Below are 23,884 nucleotides of genomic sequence, written 5' to 3'. Positions count from 1 at the left end.
TAGTAGCTGAAAAGTATTTAAAGTGAAACAGATGTATTGTTATAGATCAGGGGTGCATCCTGTTCCTGGAGACTGAATTGGGCACCCCTGTTGTAGATTAATAGTGTGGGCTAAGTGAGGGCTGCCCGTGCAGGGCCAGCACTAAGGGGCCAACGTTTTGCCAATGAGCAAAATCTCAGATGCCCTGCACTGGCAGCCCGCTGGGTGCCCTTAGGCTTGCCCTGAGGCTTGTTCGCAGGGTTTGGATCCCCACACCGTTGTCACGCCTCCTCTTTACAGACAGACAGACAGATAGATAGAATATAAAAACAAATGACCAACAAAATGTCCCTTCCAATGTTAAAATAAAACCTACGGCCTTGCCAAGAAGCCTCTTATCGGTGTGTCTAGTATTTCAGGCCATGAGACAGATCCAGAGTGATTGTCCTCCTGTAGGAGGGTGCCATGCTCAGTGCTGAGAGCTCTGCACCACCATCAATCATGTTTTATGTCTTGATTAGGGCTTTTCCTCTGACCTCTGCTATACGGTTTGAAGGATGTTACCTGCTCCAGGGTGTTTGGTGGTCTGACTCATCTCAGCCCATTGTCAGAATCTGCTTGAAGCTAAATTCAGTAGCACATATAGCCTTAGCATAAACGCTGAGCTATTTTGAGCACAGTGTAGCTGCGTATTTTCTAAAATAGATCTCAGCTATGTGGACCACAAGAGAGCTCTGCTTTGACTAGGGGGATTAAAATGCCCCATCATGGATCTGAGTTGCTTTTTATCCAGACATCTGAATCTGTGATGGCAGCCTGTTAACACCGCAAACACCCCAAGGAGAGAGCTATGGGCTAAAGAGTCTTGCTTGGGATAATGGGGATTTTAAGATGATAAGATGGGAACAAAAGAAAATTCGGCCTGCTTGCTTGTTAGAGTTCACTCAAAAATAAAATTCTGTCATTTATTTTTCCATGCAACAACAATGAAAAATTCAAGGATGTCAACCTTCAAAAAGAACGAAAAAAGTAGTCCATCTCACTCGTCTGCTATTTGCAGCCATATGACAGCTTTGTGTGAAGAACAAGTCATTTTCCACTGATAATTTTCCCTTTAAGCAAGCTGTGAAACCTTGAAGAAATCATTTAGAATTAATCAACCATTTAATTGAAAAGACTCAAAGGACCGATTTCTTTCAAAAATATGACACTGATTTTTTTCATTAAGCTATAGGTTGGATTTTGTGTGACTTCAATTTATTTGGAATATACAGCAGTGCATTTTGCTGTTATTGTGTTTTGTGTTCAGAATTCTTTACAACTGCGTGACAAAAAGAGCCACCACATTGCTTCTTTTTTTTGTGTTGTGCAAAGTTACGCATATTTGGAAACAACATGAGGGTGAGGACATTTCATTTTTGGGTGAACTATCCCTTAAAAAGGCAAGCTAAATAAACCCAAAAATCCTTTGTTAAAATTAATTGTTACAGAGCCTGCGGCACTGCAGAGGAGACTCTTACAGTTTAAGTGTGAATTGGTGTCATTAGTAAGTACAAAGAATATTTATGAGGGAGCTTTTTGCTTGACCTTCTCCAACAAGACCTTAAAATGTATTGTGTTGTTTTCAGGAAACGATACACCCCACACTTCAGTCTGAACAACCAACTTACAGTTAAAGCTGTAGAACTAAAGACCTTATTAATGTAAACGGCAAATACTGTAGTAACACTTGTCAGCAGATTCCGGGAACACTCAAACCCATAAATACAATTTACTGTCACATAGGACTAGAAAACAGAGAAGAATAATTATAAGCTAATGTGCTTCAAGCCTGGTATTATCTTAGGGGCAGGTTTGGATTTAGATAAAACCAAGATTGAGACCGGGAAGTCTTGTAACAGGGTGTAACACCCCTGTGGACTGGTTGTTGTGGTTTCTTCCCCTTGTGTTGGTTTAGCCCGTCTAATTATTAGTTAATCACCTCATTGTGCTCACCTGTCTGTCCCTCGTTAACTGCCCTATATCTGTTCCTGTCTCTTGTGTTCTAGTTTGTCGGTTATTGTGAATGTTACCCTGAGTGTGTGTATGTCTCACCTGTCTGGATCTGCCTTGTGTCTACATTAAATCTCTTTATCGGAACCCTTGTCGTCCTCGTCATCCTGCCTGCCTCCACACACCTGGACCGTGACAGAATAACCGACCTCAAAAAAAGTAAAGTATAGCGGCGTCTTTCCCTTCGTTTGTTTTTTCCGGTTTTTGTCAGTTTTGATTTTGTTTTGTTGTTATGGATTACCCTGCCTGTCCCATGGCCCGGCCAGCCAGCTTTTCGGGTGAGGCAGCCTTCGGCAGCGGGTTCTTGCTGCAATGTTCCCTCTACCTGGAGATGCAACCACACCTGTTTGTGACTGAGCAGGCCAAAGTGTCATTCATTATCTCGTTGCTGTCTGGACGAGCCTTGCAGTGGGCCGAAGCCTTGTGGACTGCACAGAGCCCGGGGATTCACTCGCTGGAGGGTTTTGTGAGACACTTCCGGGAGGTATTCGGCCAATCGACCACGGAGGTCACAGGAAACGAGGAGGAGAGACCTCTGGATCCCCAGTCTAGCCCCGGAAGGGCTCCTGATCCCCAGTCTAGCCCAAGTCCTCGTCATCCTGCCTGCCTCCACACACCTGGACCGTGACACAGGGTGAGTTGCATCATTCTCAGTTTACACAAACAGAAATGAGCTAGAGGGGTGAAATTACGTTCGTTCATGTCTACCACACTCCTGGGGGGACAGTCTTAAGGATTATGGTTTTCAATGTTTATCTGCTGGTTTGAATTAAAATGTTTCCTACATGTTTTCCATTTACACTTCCATTCAAAAATTTGGAGTCGGTAAGATTTTCGAAAAGGCATCTCTCACACTGACCAAGGTTGGAATTATTTGATCTCAAATACAGTAAAAACAATAATATGTTAATAATAATATGATATGAATAATATGAAATAACCATTGTTTTTTTAAAATAAACATTTAAAATATAATTTCTTCCTGCAATGACAAAGCTGAATTGTCAGATATTGTCTTCAGTGTCACATGATCCTTTGGAAATCAATATAATGAAACGTCTTATGATCAATGCTGAAAAAAGATGCTTAATATTTTTGTGAAAACCGTGATACATTTTTTTTCAGGATTTATTCCCGTTTCATTCATTGTTTTGTTTTTGTTTTTTACAGTGTGATCTCTCTTTTCTTTAAAAACAGTCTTTAATGTTACAGCGGAGGTCTGACATAAATACAATTCTGGATTGACAGCCAATCTCGATTCCCATAGAGCTGAACATCACTGGCTCAATAAAGGAATCAGAAGGTTATCCAAGTCCACATTTTATATATCTTGAAAGTTTTATGGTTTTCAAAACACTACAATGCTGGAGCTAGTTAACAATTGACAGTCTGCCTTTTAGTCTGCCCGAGTCCAGCTGCTTACATCAAATTTTAACTTCGGAGCTGATGTCTTTGTACTATGAAGGATTTTTTTTGAAGCATTGCTGATGGATTGCATCGTTTTCTTTTTCTTTTTTTTTTTTTTTAAATGTCATGTCGCTAAGTAACTGTCTCCCTTTACATCAGTTTCACTCCTGCCCTCCTATCCTTGACCTCCAACCAGCCTCCCAACTGGAGATGGGCCACTCACCGTACTCGCTGTCATAGAAAACGATGAACTTGTGCCAGCGGAGTTCAGAGACGAGCGTGATCATGACATCATTCAGACGCACAGGAGGGCGGGCAGCCAGCGTGTAGCGCTCTCCGTCGGGGCTGGGATTGAGCTGGCACTCGGCACGGGGTGTGCCGTCTCCGTTCCTCTGAATGAACAGGTGAGGAATGTGCATGGCATCCGTGAGAGACTGTAGCGCATTGGCTGCAGCACATCCTGTCGATGACACCAAAGCCAGTATCCCCTGATTCATGAGCTCACAGGCTGGAGAACGAAAGGGAAGAAAAAAAAGAAACACAGTTAGGCTCGAAAATTAGATTGTCCATGTGTCATAGGTACTACTTTACAACAGTTAAGCACATTGACCATTATAGAACTTATGGTCAATTTTCATCAACCAGTGGCAATTAATGCAGCAAATGTCAGGGTCATCCCGTAGAGAACAGGTGGGATAATGTGTCCAGATTTCACAGGGCAAATGCAATTCTCTTCAGTGTATTGCCATATGCTACTAATGTATTTCCTCTGTTAAACACCAGTGTAACAATTTCTCAAGGAAATCTAGTTAAAATGGACATAAATAATTTATGATATATGACATTTTATAGATGTTGAGCCGCAGGTTAGGAAACATACATTTATACATATGGTTACCCTTGTTTCTTACAATGATAAAAAGTGGATTTCAAATTCAAGGCTGTTTCAGGGTGCATATCTGACAATGTGCCTATTTAAAAAGGGCATTGTGGCATAGAAAAATAGTAGTAATATTCTCAGCTTTGTACACCGGAGGATTGTTCCCCCGTAGTATATGACTACAGCACAAAATCATTACATTTATGCACAAATGCATCTTGGAAAAGAGGTTTAAGTCCAAAATCATCTGACTTCTTTCATTCTTCATTTAAACAGTTATTTCTAATTCTTTTCTCATATTTATACAAATCAAAAGTAGTTAGGGTACTTTGTTGTATTTATTTGCACTGTAATGAATATTTTATCATAGATTCCAAAAAGGGGGACTGCAAATTAATTTCATCTGTGACAGCACAAAAAGTTTTACAACTGCTGAAGCTGGAAAATCAATTATTAATAAAACCAAAACAGCATTCAAAATGCACCAAGCCCACTGTACGGAGAGTGGCTAATGGAGGTGGAATTATTTCTAAGTAAAAATACATAACCCAGTCATTTCTGTAACTTTCATACAATAACTGTTTGTCCTCGTGTCCCCAGAGAGGCTGTGTGCTAGGTTCATTTCAGCAAAGCCTGGATTCAGATTGGCTCAGCACAAAGGTTCTCTAAAGATGTAGGTAGATCAATGGATTACAAATCCCAATGAAAATTAGAGGAAACACACTGATTTTTTTATTTTAAGCAAAGAAACTAATTACTTTTTTCTAAGAAGCTGAGCAAATAATTTTGCACAAAGCCACTAGAGAAAATACTCTGCAAAACATCTGAACAAACACACTTTAAATTGTTATTCCGCTGAATGGATCCACCTTAATTGAATACAAAATACCCTAAAACACTAACAGTCCCCTAACATATAGGCTGCTGAACACAATTCAGAATCCTGTTTTTCAACATCAAGGTTCACCCAAACATCCTTTAAGTTAAAAAAATAAGCCTTTAGACACAAACAACTGAAAAGCTCCAACAAACAGCAGCTCTGTGTGGTTTACAATAGTATAAACAAGATGCAAATTATGAAAATCAATTGAATTTATGGTCCATTACAAACAAGACGATATCTGTAAACCACCCACAAATATCTTAGACTGTACAGAGTTCCATCCATTTCCAATGGTAGTTTAATTTTTAAATGTTCTTTATTTAGTTTAAAGGGATAGTTCAACCAAAAATGAAAATTTGTCAATTTACTTAGCCTCGAATTGTTCCAAACCTGTATGAGTTTCTTTCTTCTGTTGAGCACAAAACAAGATATTTTGAAGATTGCGGGTAACCAAATGGTTGACGGTAGCCAGTGATTCCCTTTCATGGGAACTTCGAACTGCGTCCTCTAGGGGTCGCTATGGGGAACGCCTCGTCGTGACCCGTGTCTGAAGCATACATTGAAAAAACACCAACTCGTTGGCCGGCGACAGCCATGACGTCACTACCGGTGCGACTATAGTATAAATAGGCGCCGGGAGCATGGAGGGCCGGTGTCCTGCAGAGTTTAGCTCCAACCCTAATTAAACACACCTGAACCAGCTAATCAAGCTCTTACTAGGCATAGAAACTTCCAGTCAGGTGTGTTGAGGCAAGTTGGAGCTAAACTCTGCAGGACACCGGCCCTCCAGGACCGAGTTTGGACAGCCCTGATCTAAACGATTAATTTCCCACAAAAAAATCAACAATTTTACTTAAGAAATTTTATTAAACTTGCAACTTTGCCATTCAGTAGTGTACCATAAAAAAAGTATAAATCTAAACAAGCCATTGACGAAATGTAAAACTAAAAGAGAAAAAATTTAAACAAACCTAAATGAAATAAAGAGAAAACAATAACAAACGTCTGAGAAAGTCAGCATGTTCTTATCAATATATCTACATGTTCTGGGCTTCTGTTCATTACAGCTGTGAGTGCAACTACAAAGGGCAAAAAATCTGTTTCAATTACTCATAACATTCATCTAATTTGACATAAAACCAGAATAGCGCTTAGAAAAGTAATATCTTACACAGATCTTACAGATAAATGTGTCTGTTCGTGACTTGGCAAGGTTTCTGATGAGCTTCTTATCGCCCCATAACTATGCAAATAGTGCAATTTTTTATCTTTAAAATGTCTGTGTGTATAATAGAGCTATGGAGGAATATAGGTGTGAAAAGTCTGATAGATAAACGCATCAGCTGATTCACATCACAGAACTACATTTCCATAGATAAATCCAGAAAAAGAAAGATAAGACTGATAGGGGTAGAAATAATAAGAGAGGAATAAGATACTTCAGCCTTCTATGTAATGTTGTCAAGATACAGCTGATAGACAACGGCGAAACAGTCACAACTCCATCAATCGACCAGACAACATCTCCAAATTCAGAGCAAGAGAAACGTCCACAAGCTGCAGGGCACAGCAAAACACGCCACGGGAAACCTATAAGTCATATGAGAATGGCCATTAAACCAACTGATGTGGAAATTCACACTGGCAGGCGTTGTTCGGTGGTCCATGAATGCTACATCTATACATTCTTACGCATCTTGGTGAAGACAACCGCAAAACAAAGGGATAGTTCACCTAAAAATTACATGTCTGTCATCATTTACTCACCCTCATCTTGTTCCAAACCTGTATGACTTTCTTTCTGCTGTGGAACATCAAAAGATATTTTGAAGAACGAAGAATGTTTTTATTCATACAATGAAAGTCATTTGCATCCCACAGAAAAAAAGAGAAGACCTACAGGTTTGATTCAACATGAGGCTGAGTAAATGAAAAATGAAAATTAATTTTTGGGTGAACTATCTCTTTAATGCAGGTTTTCTATCAACATTCAACAGATGCTTCTCAGCCAATCAGAGAAGCGAGATGGAACAACACAAACACGCATCACTACAGTGGGAGTAGAATTAGATTAGAATTTAGTGTAATAATAACTCTGCCACAGCCTCTCTCTCTCTCTCTAAATCCACACATAGCTTCGTACGCAGATTATGGCATATTATGGACTAATACTCAATTATAGAGGCATGATTTTTACGTACAGGGTGAACGGCACTATTCTTTGTAATCCCTGATTTTTGGATTTGGATATTGTGCGTCTCTGCAACGTTGATATAATGCATTTAAAAATGTATTTGTCATGCAGATTAGAGACCTTTATCATCAAACAGGATTTAAAAAATTATCTCAAGGAGAGCTCAAATCAGAGCGCAGGGATAATTCACAATCAGGCATTAACACACGGCCAAATGAAATTAATTAATCCACAGCTCACAGCGCACCTCCAGAGTCTCTGTGTCATTGATTTGAAAAGGCCCCAATGTCGTAAGATTAACTATACGGCAATAGAGACGGACGACGGGTGATTCTCTTACCAGAAATTACATAAATCATGCCGCCAGGATGATTTCACACTAAAGGACAGATGTTTTCATTGGTTTTTGTGAGCAGAGAAAGAGATGCTCAAGGTGTTGTGGACGGGCTTCCACCCAGCAGGGTGCAGTTCGTGGTTTGATAAGGAAACTCTGGCCTTTACGCCCAGTCCATCAGTCTGTGATTACAGCCATGACTTCAAGACTGAATTCAGAATAGAGAATAACAGTGTGTGTATTCAGAATGTGTGGGTGTATGAACTGTATGTGTGTAAGGTGGTTTGTCCACTGAAGCAGCTTAAAAGATTACCAGACCACAAACATCAACCCCTACAAAATCCCATAATCCTGTTGGAATTGGCATCATCAAAGGCATCCCGTGCCTTGTACTATCAGAAGGAAAATGATAGTCCATCTGTGCATGATGAAGAACCCTATAATTAGCATTTCTTTATCCTAAAATACACACATTTAGCCATAAATGTGCAGATTTCAGATTGGGGGGCAGTTTTGTCTTGCTGAGTCTGATATCAGGTACTTTCCAAAGGATGTAGTGTATTATATAGGGCAGATGTGTATTAAAACATACCAAAACATACTATCTGCCATGTTTCTATATGTTCCTTCATTGACATACAGGTGCATCTCAATAAATTAGAATGTCTCTTATGGAGTATTCTAATTTGTTGAGATAGTGAGTTGGTGGGTTTTTGTTAAATGTGAGCCAAAATCATCACAATTAAAAGAACCAAAGACTTAAACTACTTCAGTCTGTGTGCATTGAATTTATTTAATACACGAGTTTCACAATTTGAGTTGAATTACTGAAATAAATGAACTTTTCCACGACATTCTAATTTATTGAGATGCACCTGTACTAACAATAACTATAAAAACAACTTACTCGGGTGGTATACAAGCGCAATTTCACTTTGAGAAACAATGTAAAACAACTCCTTGGTATCTACACTTGAAAAGATTTGCTCAATTCACATCTGTCTGGTTTTTTCTTTCTTAGAAAACTTTCTTATTTTATTTCATACCTGTTGAATTTACGGTTTACAATTTACACTTGCCTGATAAACACTCTTATAAAATTAACCATGGTTTTACTATAGTAAAAGTGGAGTTTTTTTATTACCATTTGTATAACCACAATTTTACTACAAATACCAAGTTTTAAACTATGGCTGGTGTAGCAAAACACAAAACACAAAAAAATTACAAAACACGAGGCTCCTGTCTCAGAAATTTTACATTAAAAATGAGTTATTGACATTTTACCTTGCCAGTCTCTTTTCTTTTCCAGTAAACAGAAATGCAGTACAGCCAGGATTGAGCTTCTAACAATGAAAAATGTTCTCTTTCAAACTAATTACAGTTTAAAAGTATTTTTTTGTAAGAGGTAGACTTTTTAAAGAGAAAATCCTAAGAAAAATGCTTCAATACTTCAGATCTCAAAGTACTGTTCTGGGAAGAACCTGAAATATTGGAGGAGACACTTAAGCGAGATTCTTAATCCACGTGAACTCCCCTGAAATGTCACAGTACACTTTACAGTGGAAATAACAGGACAGCAGCCTAATCTCTTCCACTTGAGGGATCTGCTCTTCGGGAGATGGTGAGCGCACCACTCCCTCCCCCGGGGAGGGCCAGGTGGAGAATCTTTTGTTTCGTTTTGTCCCGCCTCTTGGTCCGCTCACAAGTCGCCCGAGTTGGGTCCCTGCGTTCCACCTCGCTGCCCCACTGCGGGTACACCGGTGGTTCCGTTGGTCTCGCTTGCGAAATTCCCCTCTCGCTGGCTTCTGCGGACCATCAGCCTCGGCTATGCGATTCAGTTAATCCGGTGCTTGGACCTGCATTTCTTGAACCGGGGCCCTTCACCGGTTGTCGTTCAATATGTTGACGCAGGAACGCATCTTCGGGTGCATCCGTCCCCGAGATTGGTTTGCAGCGATCGACCTGAAGGACACGTACTTTCATGTGTCGATGCTTCCGCGCCACAGACCATTTCTGCGGTTTGCGTTCGAGGAACGTGCATACCAGTACAAGGTCCTGCCCTTCGGGCTGTTTCTGTCTCCCCGTGTCTTCACGATAGTCGCGGAGGGGGCTCTTGTTCCCCTCAGAGAACAGGGTGTGCACATCCTCAACTATCTCGACGATTGGCTTATACTAGCACAGTCTCAGGGATCAGCTGTGCGAGCACAGGGACCTGGTGCTCCGGCACCTCAGCCAGTTGGGTCTTCGGGTCAACTGGGAAAAGAACAAACTCTCCCCGACGCAGAGGATCTCTTTTCTCGGTATGGAGTTGGATTCGGTCGAACAGACAGCACGCCTCACAGAGGAAGGTCACCAACGTGACGTCTCCGTTCCCTCCTTCAGGGAATGAGGGTTACACACGTAACCGAGACGTTATTCTCTCTAGAAATCAATGATGGTAGAAAAGCTAGTGTGTTCCAGAAGAACAAAGTACAACAGCGTTTCATAGGTGGCTAAACAACATTGGCTGTCCTGACTGCAAATTACAGTCCTGCAGAATGTCCTGACTGCAAATTACAAAGAACACCATTCCACAGCCATTATGGTTTCATGAAAATTCCACAGCCATTATGGTTTCATGAAAATTCAGAATGTAATGCATCAGATAGTTTTAGTTTCTAATTCTTCTGGTGAGGCAGTTTGGCCAAAGAAATCTTGCTTCTTAAGGTAGCTGCATGATTTCTTCTAAATAAGGGCATTATGTGAAATGACCTTATGTAGACCAAAATCAACCAAACAAAATTGTGAGATGATACCCATCCCATCTTTTGACATTCAACATACAGCTTTGATGATGTTTCTCCATAGTGACGTGCCATCAAGTCAGATGATTTACTCTTAAAGTCAACATAACATTCACAACCTGTTCCACTCCATATGTGATGTATTCCTCAGTGAAACAAGATGTTCAAAAAAAAAAAAAATATATATATATAAAAAACAGTGAATTTTGACTTCAGGTTGACTTTCACAGCAACAGTGAATGGTGAGGCCTGGTCTGCTGAGGTTGTCTATTTTTATGCATAAATCACCACACTGTGGCCGATTATTGTGCTAATTAGCATAGTTAGTCTAGCACAGCTGGATTGTTAATTGCTCCTCTGGTTGCAGCAGCCTGTGCTGTGACAGTCAAACCTATAAATGGAATGGGTTTGGAGGAGACCCCAGCCTCTGTCAAAGCTGTAATAGGGACTCAATACATCACTGTTCTATGTTAAATCCTCACCTAGATTCCAAAAATTTGCCAGATTCCAACACCCTTTAATTACGTCTTAAGAAAATCACGTGACTCGTCATCCAGATGTTTAAAAATTCTCTCTGAAGTTACAGTCTGCAATCAGTGGGCTTGTGTGATAAACCCCCTCTCTTGGCTTTTAATCTTTTTTTTAAAGCAAGCTGAGGGTATGAAGCCTCTCACGAATCATAAATCTTTTTCTTTCTTTTCTTTTCTTTTTTTTTTTAACGAACATTCACTATTATTCTGTAGCATTTTTGACAAATACAATGATTGCATAGCCTAGAAGGGTTTTTATAAGCTGCAGCAATTTTTTTTTTAATTAAGTGAACAGAAATAAGGATGTTATACAATAACAGAGCTGTGAGTGGCAACTGTTGAGAAGAGAGAAGCAACCTGCCTACTCAAAAAATTACCACGAATGACGACTGCTCTGAGTACTTTCATAGTATGAAATGAATTTAATGAAGAATTTCTCAAGAATTTCTGTTCTATGCAGGTGTGTAGTATAAATCAAAGCCATTTCCGTACCCACTGTATAACTGTATATATATATATATATATATATGGTTGTATATACAGTATACAGTATATTCTATAATAGCAGGTTGTATATATATATATTCAAAGTCATACAGTTTATATATAAATAAATTCATATATCATTTTTAAACTGAAAATCAAATGGACATAATTTCAATTTAATTTAATTAATAAATCATTTTAAATGTCATTTTTGTTTGTCCATTTGCCACTTGCTGTTTTTGTCATTTTGTCAAATGATTTCTTTATCCATTTGTGAATCAGTTTAAAAAAACAAGGTGTTGCTCAAAACCTCAAGTGTTGCTAAAAACAAGTATAATTTAACCACACTTGACAACTTCTTTGGTCTCAAAAGCCATTACACTTGAAAAACGTTGCTGTTATTGGAGCACCTTGTAAGTTGCTGTAAACGTGACTACTGTTAGTTAATTTTAGGATCGACTTGGAGCTGAAGATATTCAAAGCTCGGCTGATCAGAGACTTCCCACGGTTGGCTTCTGTTCTCTCAGCGGTAACTGTGGTGAAGGAGCTAGCGCACACTTTCTGCATTAGAGTTGGCGTCCTACACACACCCCTAGAGAGGAGCGTTCTTGAAAAGACATTTGGGGACAAAACCTGACTGGATTTATTGTACTGCCAATTACTTTTTTTATTTTTTTTTAATCACACCATGTTGTAGATGATAAAAATAAGAATAGAAAGATTCATAGGTGCATTTCTGCTTAAAACACTGTGCTGATTCTATGATGCTTACTTAATAAAGTCAAAAGACAGACAATAAAAAGAGAAAAGAGAGTGAAAAGGAAAAAAACAGACCTCAAAGAAGAAATAATGAACACAGAAATAATGCAGAATCAAACAGAAAAGATGCCTGTGGATGAAAGGTATAGAAAAAAGTTTTGAATGATCAATAAATATGTCTCTGTCAGACTGTAGAGGGATAGAAGAAAAGAATGAAAAGAAATCCAGTTGTGTTTGATTTAAAGTCACTAAAGGCTTCAGTAAACAGTAGCACTGGAGAACAGATAAGCACTGTCATCTCTCTAATCAATGTCTGAAGACTGTGACATTACAAGAAGCATCAATAAATGCCGTCTCGGGGGACTTCAGTTTGGACACACACAAACACTCTGCTCACTTACACACAGACGGCATGGATTACAGAAAAGTTGCCGTTAGATGACTATGTCATGGAATTGCTAAGCTTACAAAATCATCATATGGACAGTAGAAATCCTGAATTTTAAATAAAGCATCAGATATAAGCTTTGGTGACATGACCTGATGGAGGAGAGAAAGAGAGAGGGTTAAAAATGACACAGCAGATGGTTACCGAAATTTCAAGCTGTAGTGTCTTCAGAGCCAAATGTTCAACAAAGTGCCCTAAATGTGACTCCAGTAGGAATTCATGTGACATTTAAGTCTGAAGGCTGAAGAGATGACGTTCGCTCTCGAGATCTTGAGATGATTCTTACTCTCTTTTAAATGCATGGAATATTGAAAACAGAGCACAGGTGTCACTCTTTCTTTCTTTCGCTCCCCTTCTCATCAGGTGTATCTTCTCTCTCTCATCTCTGGTCTGACATTAACTTTCAAAGGATCCAGTCTATAGTAGAATGAGTTGTATCAAATGTCACTGAGAGTGTTTGATGGACAATTCGCCTCCCTTTAAATCATTGTTGCACCTGTTTTAAAGTGACAGGACACTGAAACCTGTCCTATACAATTCTGTCATTGTTTACTCACCCACATATCACTCCAATCCAATATGCTGTTATTTTTCCTTAAAACAAAAGCAGAGAAATGTGAAAACTCCTTGTCTACACACCAAAATGACAACTTCTTTTGGCCAAAACAGCACCATAAAAGTAGACGTGTGCACTATATTACACATTTCTTTTTAAAACTAATTTAAATTCTCACTGAAAATGACATTTGTAACATGAAATACGGAAACCAGTAATGAATTTCTTGATGTTATTAATGACCAGTCTGACATAATGCATCAAAAGCTACAACAGATGGCATGTTTCTCATCAGGTCACCAGCGAGACCCTTTTGCAAGAACGAATGCTGTTTTAAAAAGGCACCGCAGATGACATAAAATGGTGAATGTTTCAGAGATTTCTCTGAGGTTTGTTTACTGCAAAAATAGCATCTGCAGTTAGCAGCAAATAATCTTCCGTAATCACTGATTCATTCCTGCTAGATCATTTACTTGGACTTGTGTAATTGTACCCACCATAATGAACGTCTGCCAAGCTCCCAAGATAAATCAGGAGGCATGCCAGTGTTTTAAAAGGATAAATAAACAATGTCATATTGTAATCTATCTACTTTCACCTCACATCACGACACCGGAGCGCACAGACAGCTTAGCGCTGATATGACTGTGGGATATCAAGTGAGTCATGTAATGGAGTTCAACACATACTAATGTTAATGTAGAGCATCACATAATCTGCAGAAGTCACAGAAACCATCTTGAGGGGACAAAAAGTCCCATTTCTGATGTTAGAAAATTCTTATTTGGTGCTAAAAGTAACAGTCACTTTACGAGTAAGAGTTGTGGAAAGATATACTGAAATGATGCACCTAACGTACTGCTCAGCTTACCACAGACTAAATGAGATGTTTCAGTGGCGAAGGTACGGATGAAACAAATATCAATCAGTCAGTAAATATCGGATATCCCAATTGAACCTAAGTCTTCACAATGAATCCCGACCATCTACAAATGAAACCAGACTACCTGAGGGTGATGGATTTATATGTTGGAAACTTCTGAGCCAAGCATGTTTGTAGCTTCATATTAGCATAGGTACAGTGTTTGATCCATTAAATAGATGCGTCTTTTATGGGAAGCACCACATAAACGTTTTGGTAGATACTGCAGGCGCGCATTTCTTTTGAACATGAACTGACAGAGACACTTGATTATAAGATCATCTGCGAAGCCTCGCTGTCTTAGACTAAGGTAATGCATGCTTTACAATAAACTTTCTTTAGATGACATTAGTTAATGCATTAACTAACATTAACAAAGAGCAATATATTTGTTACTATATTCATTAATCCTTGTTAACGTTAGTTAGTAAAAATACTGTTCATTAGGGAGTGTGAATATCAATAATAATCGATAATCACTGCTTCACTGCTACAGCTGAAAAACCAATAGCAATTGCAGAACAACAGGCAAATATTTTATAATTTGCAGAACAACCTGACAAAAAACATCTGGCTCAGTTGCCTCATAACCACCATTTTGGAAAAATGATATAAAATAGTAAAAAAAAAAAAAAAAAAGATAAAAAAGTGATAAAAGTGATATATATTACCCCAGTGGCATAGCCCTCACTAAACTGATTAAGGCTTATGCAAGGAAGAAAGAAAAAATCTGCCAATGGAGTGGAATAAATTCATTTAAATCAAGATGAAAACATGCAAGTCTTAATACCTTATGCAATTTTTTTAATGATATTTCTACCGGAAAACAAACAAAAACACTGATTTTGAGTTTGGGTTTGGGTTGTTTAGGGTTAAGGAAATTCAGGACACACAAGTTCCCCACCTTTTCTGGATCTCAAATATAAGTATTGCATAAGACTGATTCCAGTTGACGTTATGGGCTTCAAATCCCCCCAAAAACAACCTCACTCTGCTGGACAAACACAACATCTGACATTTAGGCCTGGAGCAAGCATGAGGCTGAGCTTGAAATTATTCATTTTGAGTTTTCAGTCAGAGCCCAAAACTAAGGAACATAATGTGTTTCTTCTCTTCTGTTCTGTGTGAGCAAGACCCTGCGTGTTTTTTTTCCCTTTTCTTTTGTCTCTCTGTTTTTAATCTTGCTAGGCAAATTTACAGAACAAAAAGAATTTCACTTAATCTTGTTTCTTCATTTTATTGTCTTTGATCAATATATTATAACTGGGTATTGTGCTGCCATCTGAAAGACATCTAAACGTTGTTTTCAATTCTTGTCAAACAGTTCTCTTGGCTGACGTGCCATATCCAGCAGATTTGGGAAAAACATGATCGTGTCTGCTTGATTGACTGATTATTAGGCAGAGTTCAAGAAACAGTTCCCTGCTGAGGTATGTCTCTCTGCACGTCATACCAACAGTTTTTCCCTCATAAAATGCAAGACATCTTGACGCCTTCATTTGCATCCAATAGAGCTTCTAAAAATGGCAAATAAATTGTAAATATATTCAAAATAACGACACAATATATTTTAAAAAAATCTTGAAATCATGTACACTCACATGAAAAGAAGACTCATGTCATATCAGTAGCCTAATAAAAGCAGTGTTATTTTACATGCCACATTGCCTCATGGGACACTACTACTAAATTGTTGCTTTACTCGTTTCGTATTGGACGCCACACATTAAAAAATGTATTCTTTGATTTACTTATTAAATCATGTTTTTAATTTGCAAACACATTCAATCAAACACATAAGTAGCATATACAGTATACAAAGCAAAGGCTGTAGGCTTCAAGCTGAATAACTAAACAGGACAGAAGGTTGGATCTATGTTAGACGTTAAATTAATACTGTGACTAATCTCCATTGTTCTTGCCAAAAAGGGATTATTTTGTATCATCAGAGCATACTGAAACATATTCTCCTAAAATCCTGGCAGACCATGGACCATTTATTTTGTTGTACTGACATATGCTAAGCAATAGCAGCAAATCATACTCCATTTTTTTCTTCTTTTAGTTAAAGCTAAATAATTTATATTTCAAATGAGCAGTGTGAGACCCCAGACTGGATGATTCATCCAATCCAGGTCTAAACATGGTCTTTTCATTTCCTAAAAAAGAGACTCTAGAACCATAATTACCCAATAATCCACAGCTGATATGAAGAGTTTAAATTTTTTTATTATTCATTTTCATTTCCTGTAGATAGAACTCTCAGTGTACAGTGTACCCTCAGTGTAACTTATAAAACATTTATAAGTTGTGATGCGTTTATTTATTTCCACCCTCCAAGGCCTTAATGGACTTTGTAATAGCGATGGCTGGGCTGATGCCCATTAGTACCAGGGCTTAATGTTTGCTCACAGAAGCATGTGGGCCGCATTTAAAGTCTGGCAGAATGTGAGCATTGGCTTGACTTTGCTTGGCTAACGGCAGGTACCCACATTTGAGGCTAATGAATCTCTCTCCCTGCGTTTTAGCATATCTGTTCTCCTTAGAGGGCAATGAGGCTTAAAGCTACAGAACATAGCATCTGGGTAATATGCTTTTTAGTGTAAGGCTGTTTGCGCATTCATTTGCGAAATGATTATGAGCAATTTTTTACATTAGCAGAACATGCTAATGCAACTGTTTTTCAGGTTGTAGCTACAATATGGACAACTTCAGTAAGAATCCAACAATACTGGGCACATTTTCAGCCATAATGACCCTTGTAGACGTACAAAAACTAGAATTACACAGCACGTATCTGTATATATATCTTCATTCATTCATATATACAATTATATCATGCACAGAGTTTAAGTAAATATTAAAGTAAAAAAATCTTATTATTATTATTATTATTAAAAATAAAAAATTAACACACCTACACACACATAAAAAAAAAAACTAATGAATACAGTATTATACGATTGTACAAACGATTGTACAAATATTTTGAAGGTCTGGAAGAACCTCTGGCTATTATTAATGTATTGTAATGACACTGACAAAAATAATCAAATTCTTCAGATCTGTAACCTAATATGATCAGTATTTCTCATGCTTTGATCCGTGCTATGAATATTCAAGCATGTGTATGTTGATGATTCTTATTTGCATTAATGAGAATATTTTAAAAGGTCCATGTGTCATATAGCACTTAGGGGAGTTTAATTTTAGAAAACCTCCCACAGATCTGCGTCAGGTACTTTTATTACTGCAAAATAAAAAAATTAAAATAAAACTCAAATTTGACCATTAACGTGATGGTAAGCAGCACTTAGGCACTGCTTATTAAAGAGTGGAGACCTGATGAGTATAATTAGCTCATCTGTTTCCCTCGACAGATGCGCTGGGGACATTAATGCGTTACTAAAATCTCTCTTGGATGCACGCTCGTCACTCATTATGCCGATATTGTCAAAAACAAAAGCAGGCTGCATTTAAATGTACATTAAAAAGGACTGCGCCAATCATCCTATAACAGGAGCATTATAAGACCAAATGTCAAATTAACGCGATATTTTATTCATTAAAACAAAACATTACATTAAAAATAAATACAAGGATATAAGGAAATGAGGGACAACACTACAACTAGGATACCCTGAGTCTAGATTTACAGCTACTTGCATCAAATTTCACAACTATTCAAACTATTCAGTAATGAGCATGAAAAAGAAAAATTATGGTGAGTAATCAAAATTTCCCTAATTAGTGTATCTTATTTATTTATTTATTTCTAGGAAGCTGCCTCTAAAATTTCATTCAACGTGATGCTTATTGTATTGTATGTGATTTTGTTTCTTTTTTCTTCTGTGCCTTTGTGAATATATGAGAGACAAACAAGAGAAAGAGAGAGAGAAACTGCTTAAGGCCTCCTGACAGGTGTCTTTACTGTGCTGTTGCACTTACCAGTGTTCCTAAAGCGGTACCGTTGACTCGGTGGCCAGCATCTAAAATTAGAAGCAAAGCTGATTCTGATTCAGACCACGCTCAGAGCCCAAGCTGTTTCATTAAAGAGATGGGTATGCCCTATAGGTCACAGACTCAGACAGGATCCGTCACGAAAAACCCCTGAGTCAATGCCTCCGTCTCTTCGCCCACACGCTGCTCCAGAGAGGCATTTCAGAGCAAGCAGATAGTTAAAAGATTGTAATAATCAGTGGAGATGATACTGGTGAGCTTGCATCAGTTTTGAGTCCTCATGACCAGCATTTAGCTTAAACATGAACATTTTTGAACCATTTTTCTTAGTGTTCCTGTAGCTGATATTGTAGAGCATGGAGCTAGCAACACCTCAGTTACATGGTCATACTGTTTTTGGTTTTCTGTGGATGCACTCACTTGGAAAAATGTGTCTGCCAAATGCATAAATGTATCATTATTTTTTTTATTTTATTTTTTCATAAAAATAAAAAAGGAATAATTTCCATAAAATATTTGGCTTGTTCACTGAAATTGTAAGGCTGCTTTAAAACAACATCTACAGGCGAATCAAACTACACTGCAACAGAACTGAACCAAACTAGTCTGAACTGAACTGAACTGAACTTAATCAAACTGAATCAACTCTACTAGAATTGCACTTCACCGTACTGAACTCAACTGAACAAAATCAAACCGGTTGAATCAACCGAGTTGAATTGACTCAACTTGAATTGCACTGTACTGAACAGAACTGAACCAAAACATACTGAACTGAATAACTAAAATTAAGTAAAATGATCTGAACCAAACTAAATTACACTGAACTTAGCTGAAACTGAATCCCACTGAACTGAACCAAATCAAACTGAGCTAAAATGAATAACTGAACTGACCGGAATAACTGAACCGAAATTAACCATATCAAACTGAACTGGACCAAATAACTGAGCTGAGCATCTAGACTCAACCAAACTGAATCAAACTTGAACAACTGAACTTAACTGAACTGAAAATTTGTGAAGACTGGCAAACACTGCCATTCGCAAAAGCTGACAAATTATTAATCTACTCAAAAGCTAAGTAGGATTGGAGTTAAGATCTCAAGAGCAAAACTTAACAAATATTGGTGGCCTAATGATTAAAGATATGGGCCGCTTGTTTGAATCTAGTTGAGATGATTCATCCTTTCTGCTCTGTCACCTCAGACACCCTTCAGCAAAACACATAACCTGACTTGGCTCCTGCAGAACTGTCCCTTTAATTAAATCTGTGTCTAACACGTCACAAGGGATAAAAATGTCTGCTAAATGACTAGTAATAGGCAGGCATCAGACAATGACACACTAATGGCGAAGCATGTCTGCCTCATCGCTGGAGGGTTTTTAGCCGAAATCGGCATCTCCTTGAAGACCAAAGATGAGATTACAGGAAAGAAATGCTCTGTACAAGGTCGATGCCTACAGTCAGTACACTGCTTTAAAAACATGCAAAACCTTTGAATATAATTTGAATATTAGCCAAAAGCTTTTCTCTTTCTTTGTGAAAACAACAATCTGCCCCAGTCAGCACATCTGAAATAATCCATCTGCGTGAAAGAGTAAAACTACACAGCCACAGGCAGTCCGAACGATTCTCTCCAAATCATGCTTCCGTTTAAACTCATCCTGTGGTCACACAGTAAGCTCTCTGTACAAAACAGCTCAACTCAGCAAGATACCAGCGTTCCTAAACACAGCGGATGAAGACAAATGTTTGCAGGCACCATAAGGTGTCTGCTCTTCCCATCTTTTTTTTTTCCCTTAAGCTTAATGCATCCCAGTGTGATAAATTATCAAGAGCCAAGAAACTGAATCAAACTGGATCTTCTAAATACGCTTGTTAATGGCACTTCAGAAAACAGTTGGCGATTTACGCCACTGAATGGATGCGGTCAGCCTTTGCATAAAAGGCTAGTGGGGGAGATCACATGCAGGAAGGGAGGAAGGGAAGGACGAAATGAAATTACACCAAATAACATGTAACGGAGGGGAATGCATAAGCAGCTCTGCGATCCCCAATGGCAAACTACGAGTCGTTGAAACCAGAAGGCGAGCTGCAATTACTCTCAGAGAATAACACTGTCCAAATCAATCATTGGCAAAACCCAGACAGCTGCCAGGGAGAATGAGGCGCAGTCCGATCGGACGCACGCTCCGACGCTCCAGTCACCTGAGAGTTTTGTCATAACAACCCCCCCCGCACCCCAGTCTTAATTGCGGAATGATTAATGAGCTTGTGGGAGACGTGTCCTTGAGCGTGCCAGAGAAAGCAGACGACCACATCAGTCCTCCAAAAACTGTTCCGAAAGCTCAAGTTAGATAGATACCGGGGCCTCAGGAGTTTTTGTCTATCATGTTCTGCAAATCAGCCTGAATGGGTAAAAACTGTGGAAATGGATGAACCAATTACAAAGTAAACAACTCAACCACACTTGCTAACACATTAAAATCTAAATCATCTCAAAATGAATGAGCCGGTTTTAGCTACCACTCAGCTCAAGTAAAATGCACCTTCATTTCAGTGTCACTCATTACACTTACCAAGAATTGCATGACTAATGGTCTAAACAAAGGTGTTTGAATTACTCTTGTTATTATTTTTGAAGCAACTGAACATTGGCCTAAAAATCTCAGAAAATGTCTCCACTACGTATCATACCATACCATTGCAAACAAAACGAAAAGTGTCAATTACAATTAAAAAATTGAAAGAAGAAAAGAAGAAGAAAAGAATATATTATTGGTGTGTATTTGGCATACATAAAATGCTAGCTATGAAATTAGCCTTCACAAGGAAAAGGAGACATTTATTCCAAAAATGTAATTTCCATATATATGAACAACATATACAGTAGATGTTGTAAAAATGGCACTGTTGTGGGGACATTTTTATTTGACAAATTAAATAAACTAGGGAGAGTGTGAAAAGTGTTTTTTTTTTCTTTCTTTTTTTCAAAAAAGTTCAAAAGTGCTCATAGTTGGAGGAAAAACCCATAAATGTGGCAATTAGAAATACTGAATTCGTGGAAAAAACACCTCTGTTATAAATGTTACAAACAGAGTGATTATCTACAGAATTGTTTTATTTATTTTTCAATTTTGAGAGAGAAAAAAACCTTCCATACGCTCACTTCAATCTTAGAGTATGTTCTATGCTTGTGGTTCTCACTCAAGAAAGGTTTTTAGCATCACATTATTAATTCAATGCTTACTGACTTTACAAATATTTTGAGTGAGGCTTAATGAGAGATCATTTGCAGTAGATTGGTCTCTCTAAGCGAGATCCCAATTCGTCGGTCATCTGACGTGACGTCGAGAGTGACTGACTGAAAGGGAACATAGAAGTGAGCTGTAAGACTGGGTGCATAAAATAATTTCCTGAATATGTGCTCATTTAGGATCAGTAATGAAGAGCCTTTGTACTCTCAGCATGGCAGATCAGTGCAGAAGGGACAGCATGAGTAGAGGATGGAAAGGTCATGGTTATAACCATTATTTGCGCCCTTCATCTACTCAGTCTTAACTGCATGTCTCGACTTCATGCCCCATAACTCCAGTTTATGAACCAGCCGGTTCAGTTCTGGTATAAAGATAAAATGAAGACTTCCTCACATTCTGGTCCAATCTTATAAAGTGGTTCTAACGGACATCAACATTATGGCTTTAAAATTAGATAGTAAAATATAAAAAATGGCATAGTAAAACATAAAATAAGGAAAATCAAGGCTTTATATGCCATCTTTGCATAATTTGTTCAGTTATTTTTGGAGGCTTCAGACAAGCAGATGCATTGGAAATTCATATCCTTGCATGCACACAGAGATTGCGCACCAATATTAAGGAAGATATTTTAAATTATGGGCAGCTTTTAGCTTGGCAAGCTGCAATTTCAAAGAAGTTATATAATATACTGTAGTCCAAGCTACAAATTTCTTTTAAAATAAAATCCTTCTGAAATCATCCTAATATGCTGATGTGCAGCTCAAGAAACAGTTCTTATTATTATCAATATTGAAAACAGTTGTGCTGCTTAATAATTTTGTGGAAACTGCCATTCATTTTTTTTTCAGAATTCTTTGATGAATAGAAAGTTCATAATAACAGCAGTTATTTAAAATAGAGATCTTTTGAAACATTATAAATATATTTAATATTTAAAGAGGGAGAGTTTTTAATGAATTAACAATCATGATTAATGTGAAAGTATGAACAAGAAAATACAAATACACAGTGACAGAAATAAATAAAACATTATACATCCTTACACATTTAACAGAATAAAAAAATGCTATAATGAACTACATGATTAAACTAAATATTTTCCAAAAAAAAGTTCAGTTCATCTATATGAGCCATCTGAATGAATAGATTCACTAGAATAATTCAACCTTTAAAAAATACAAAAATGAAGGCAAGCAATAGTATTGCAAGATGCGTTTGATATTGCGTCAGCTTGCTCAGCTATCGGCTGTGTGCACAACAATGCAACATTAAAAACTGAGATATAGTGTACATAGTGGCATGCTACACCAATGGAAAAAGGAGCTTGTTACTGAAAAACCTCCACTATTTTACTTCTACTCAGTTACTCCCCAATAGCGGTAACTCCAGTAACCCAGAAAGCATCAGTTCACGGGCACTACAGTGTTAGAACACCTGCCTTAGACACAATGGCAGCAGGTAAAACAGGATGGCGCCGTTTCACCTGAGAATCCAACTGACAACTTTTAGATCATGACCGTCTTTGACAGCCATAATCCATAAATAGCGTATTTAATGCACCACGGGCCTGTAATGGTGCTGATATGAAACATTCAGGAACAAAAATCAGAGATTCACAGCTCACTGCCTCAAACTCACTCAAACAGTCATGTCATCAGGTTTATTCGTGCGGAAGATCTGGACCTCAGATTAGCGGAGGACCATATCTGTGATTTGCTGAGGAATGAGCCAAGCGTGAATGTGATTATAAGAGCATATGGATGAGTGGAAGTATGAAGATATTTACTAGAAAAGGGTTCTGGCCTTACATGGCCCTAACACCCATGGCAGCTCTTCAGATCAAATCAGCTGTCCTCCAAGATGCTTCTTCACTTTAAATAGCCATGATGGGACTACCATCTAATGCCATCTTGCTCTCTCTCTTTAGCAGGATCTCCAGAGATCTTCCAGTATGCCTCAGATAGCTTTTTATGAAGCAAATACTATAAGAATTAAAAAAAGATGTCAACAACCAGAACATTTCACATACACAAATTGCATTTGGTAAGTAACTTCTACAGTCTGCACCTAATCGTGACATAACTGAAATAAAACTTAATGTGCTTAAAGGGGTCATATGATGCGATTTCAAGTTTTCCTTTCTCTTTGGAGTTTTACAAGCTCTTGGTGCATAAAGAAGATCTGTAAAGTTGCAAAGACTAAAGTCTCAAATCCAAAGAGATATTCTTTATAAAAGTTAAGAGTCAACCACGCCTACCTAAAACGTCTCGTTCTAACACGCCCCCACATGTCTACGTCACGATGTGCGAAGATTTGCATAACACCGCCCAAATGTTCACACAAAGAAAGAAGGAGTAACTTTTATTCTCGCTGTAATATTGAAAAGTGAAAAGTGAAAAAGTGAAAAGTGACGTGACATGTGGCCAAGTATGGTGACCCATACTC

At 38.2% G+C, this 23,884-nt stretch overlaps 1 protein-coding gene across 1 annotated transcript in view; it reads right to left on the bottom strand.

Moving 5' to 3' along the window:
* The window catches only part of LOC107721693 (glutamate receptor ionotropic, delta-1-like), a 245,473-nt gene that overhangs the window by 86,587 nt on the left and 135,002 nt on the right, over positions 1-23,884 (bottom strand). The window contains exon 3 of the mRNA XM_016529833.1: positions 3,662-3,946. Within this exon, the coding sequence (XP_016385319.1) occupies positions 3,662-3,946 (285 nt within the window). The remainder of the gene's footprint in view (positions 1-3,661; positions 3,947-23,884) is intronic.

Source organism: Sinocyclocheilus rhinocerous, unplaced genomic scaffold (genome assembly GCF_001515625.1).
Source record: "Sinocyclocheilus rhinocerous isolate Xijiao unplaced genomic scaffold, SAMN03320098_v1.1 scaffold432, whole genome shotgun sequence".
Taxonomy (NCBI): domain Eukaryota; kingdom Metazoa; phylum Chordata; class Actinopteri; order Cypriniformes; family Cyprinidae; genus Sinocyclocheilus; species Sinocyclocheilus rhinocerous.
Note: the sequence above shows the minus strand (reverse complement) of the source record. Positions and strands in the feature narration are given on the sequence as shown.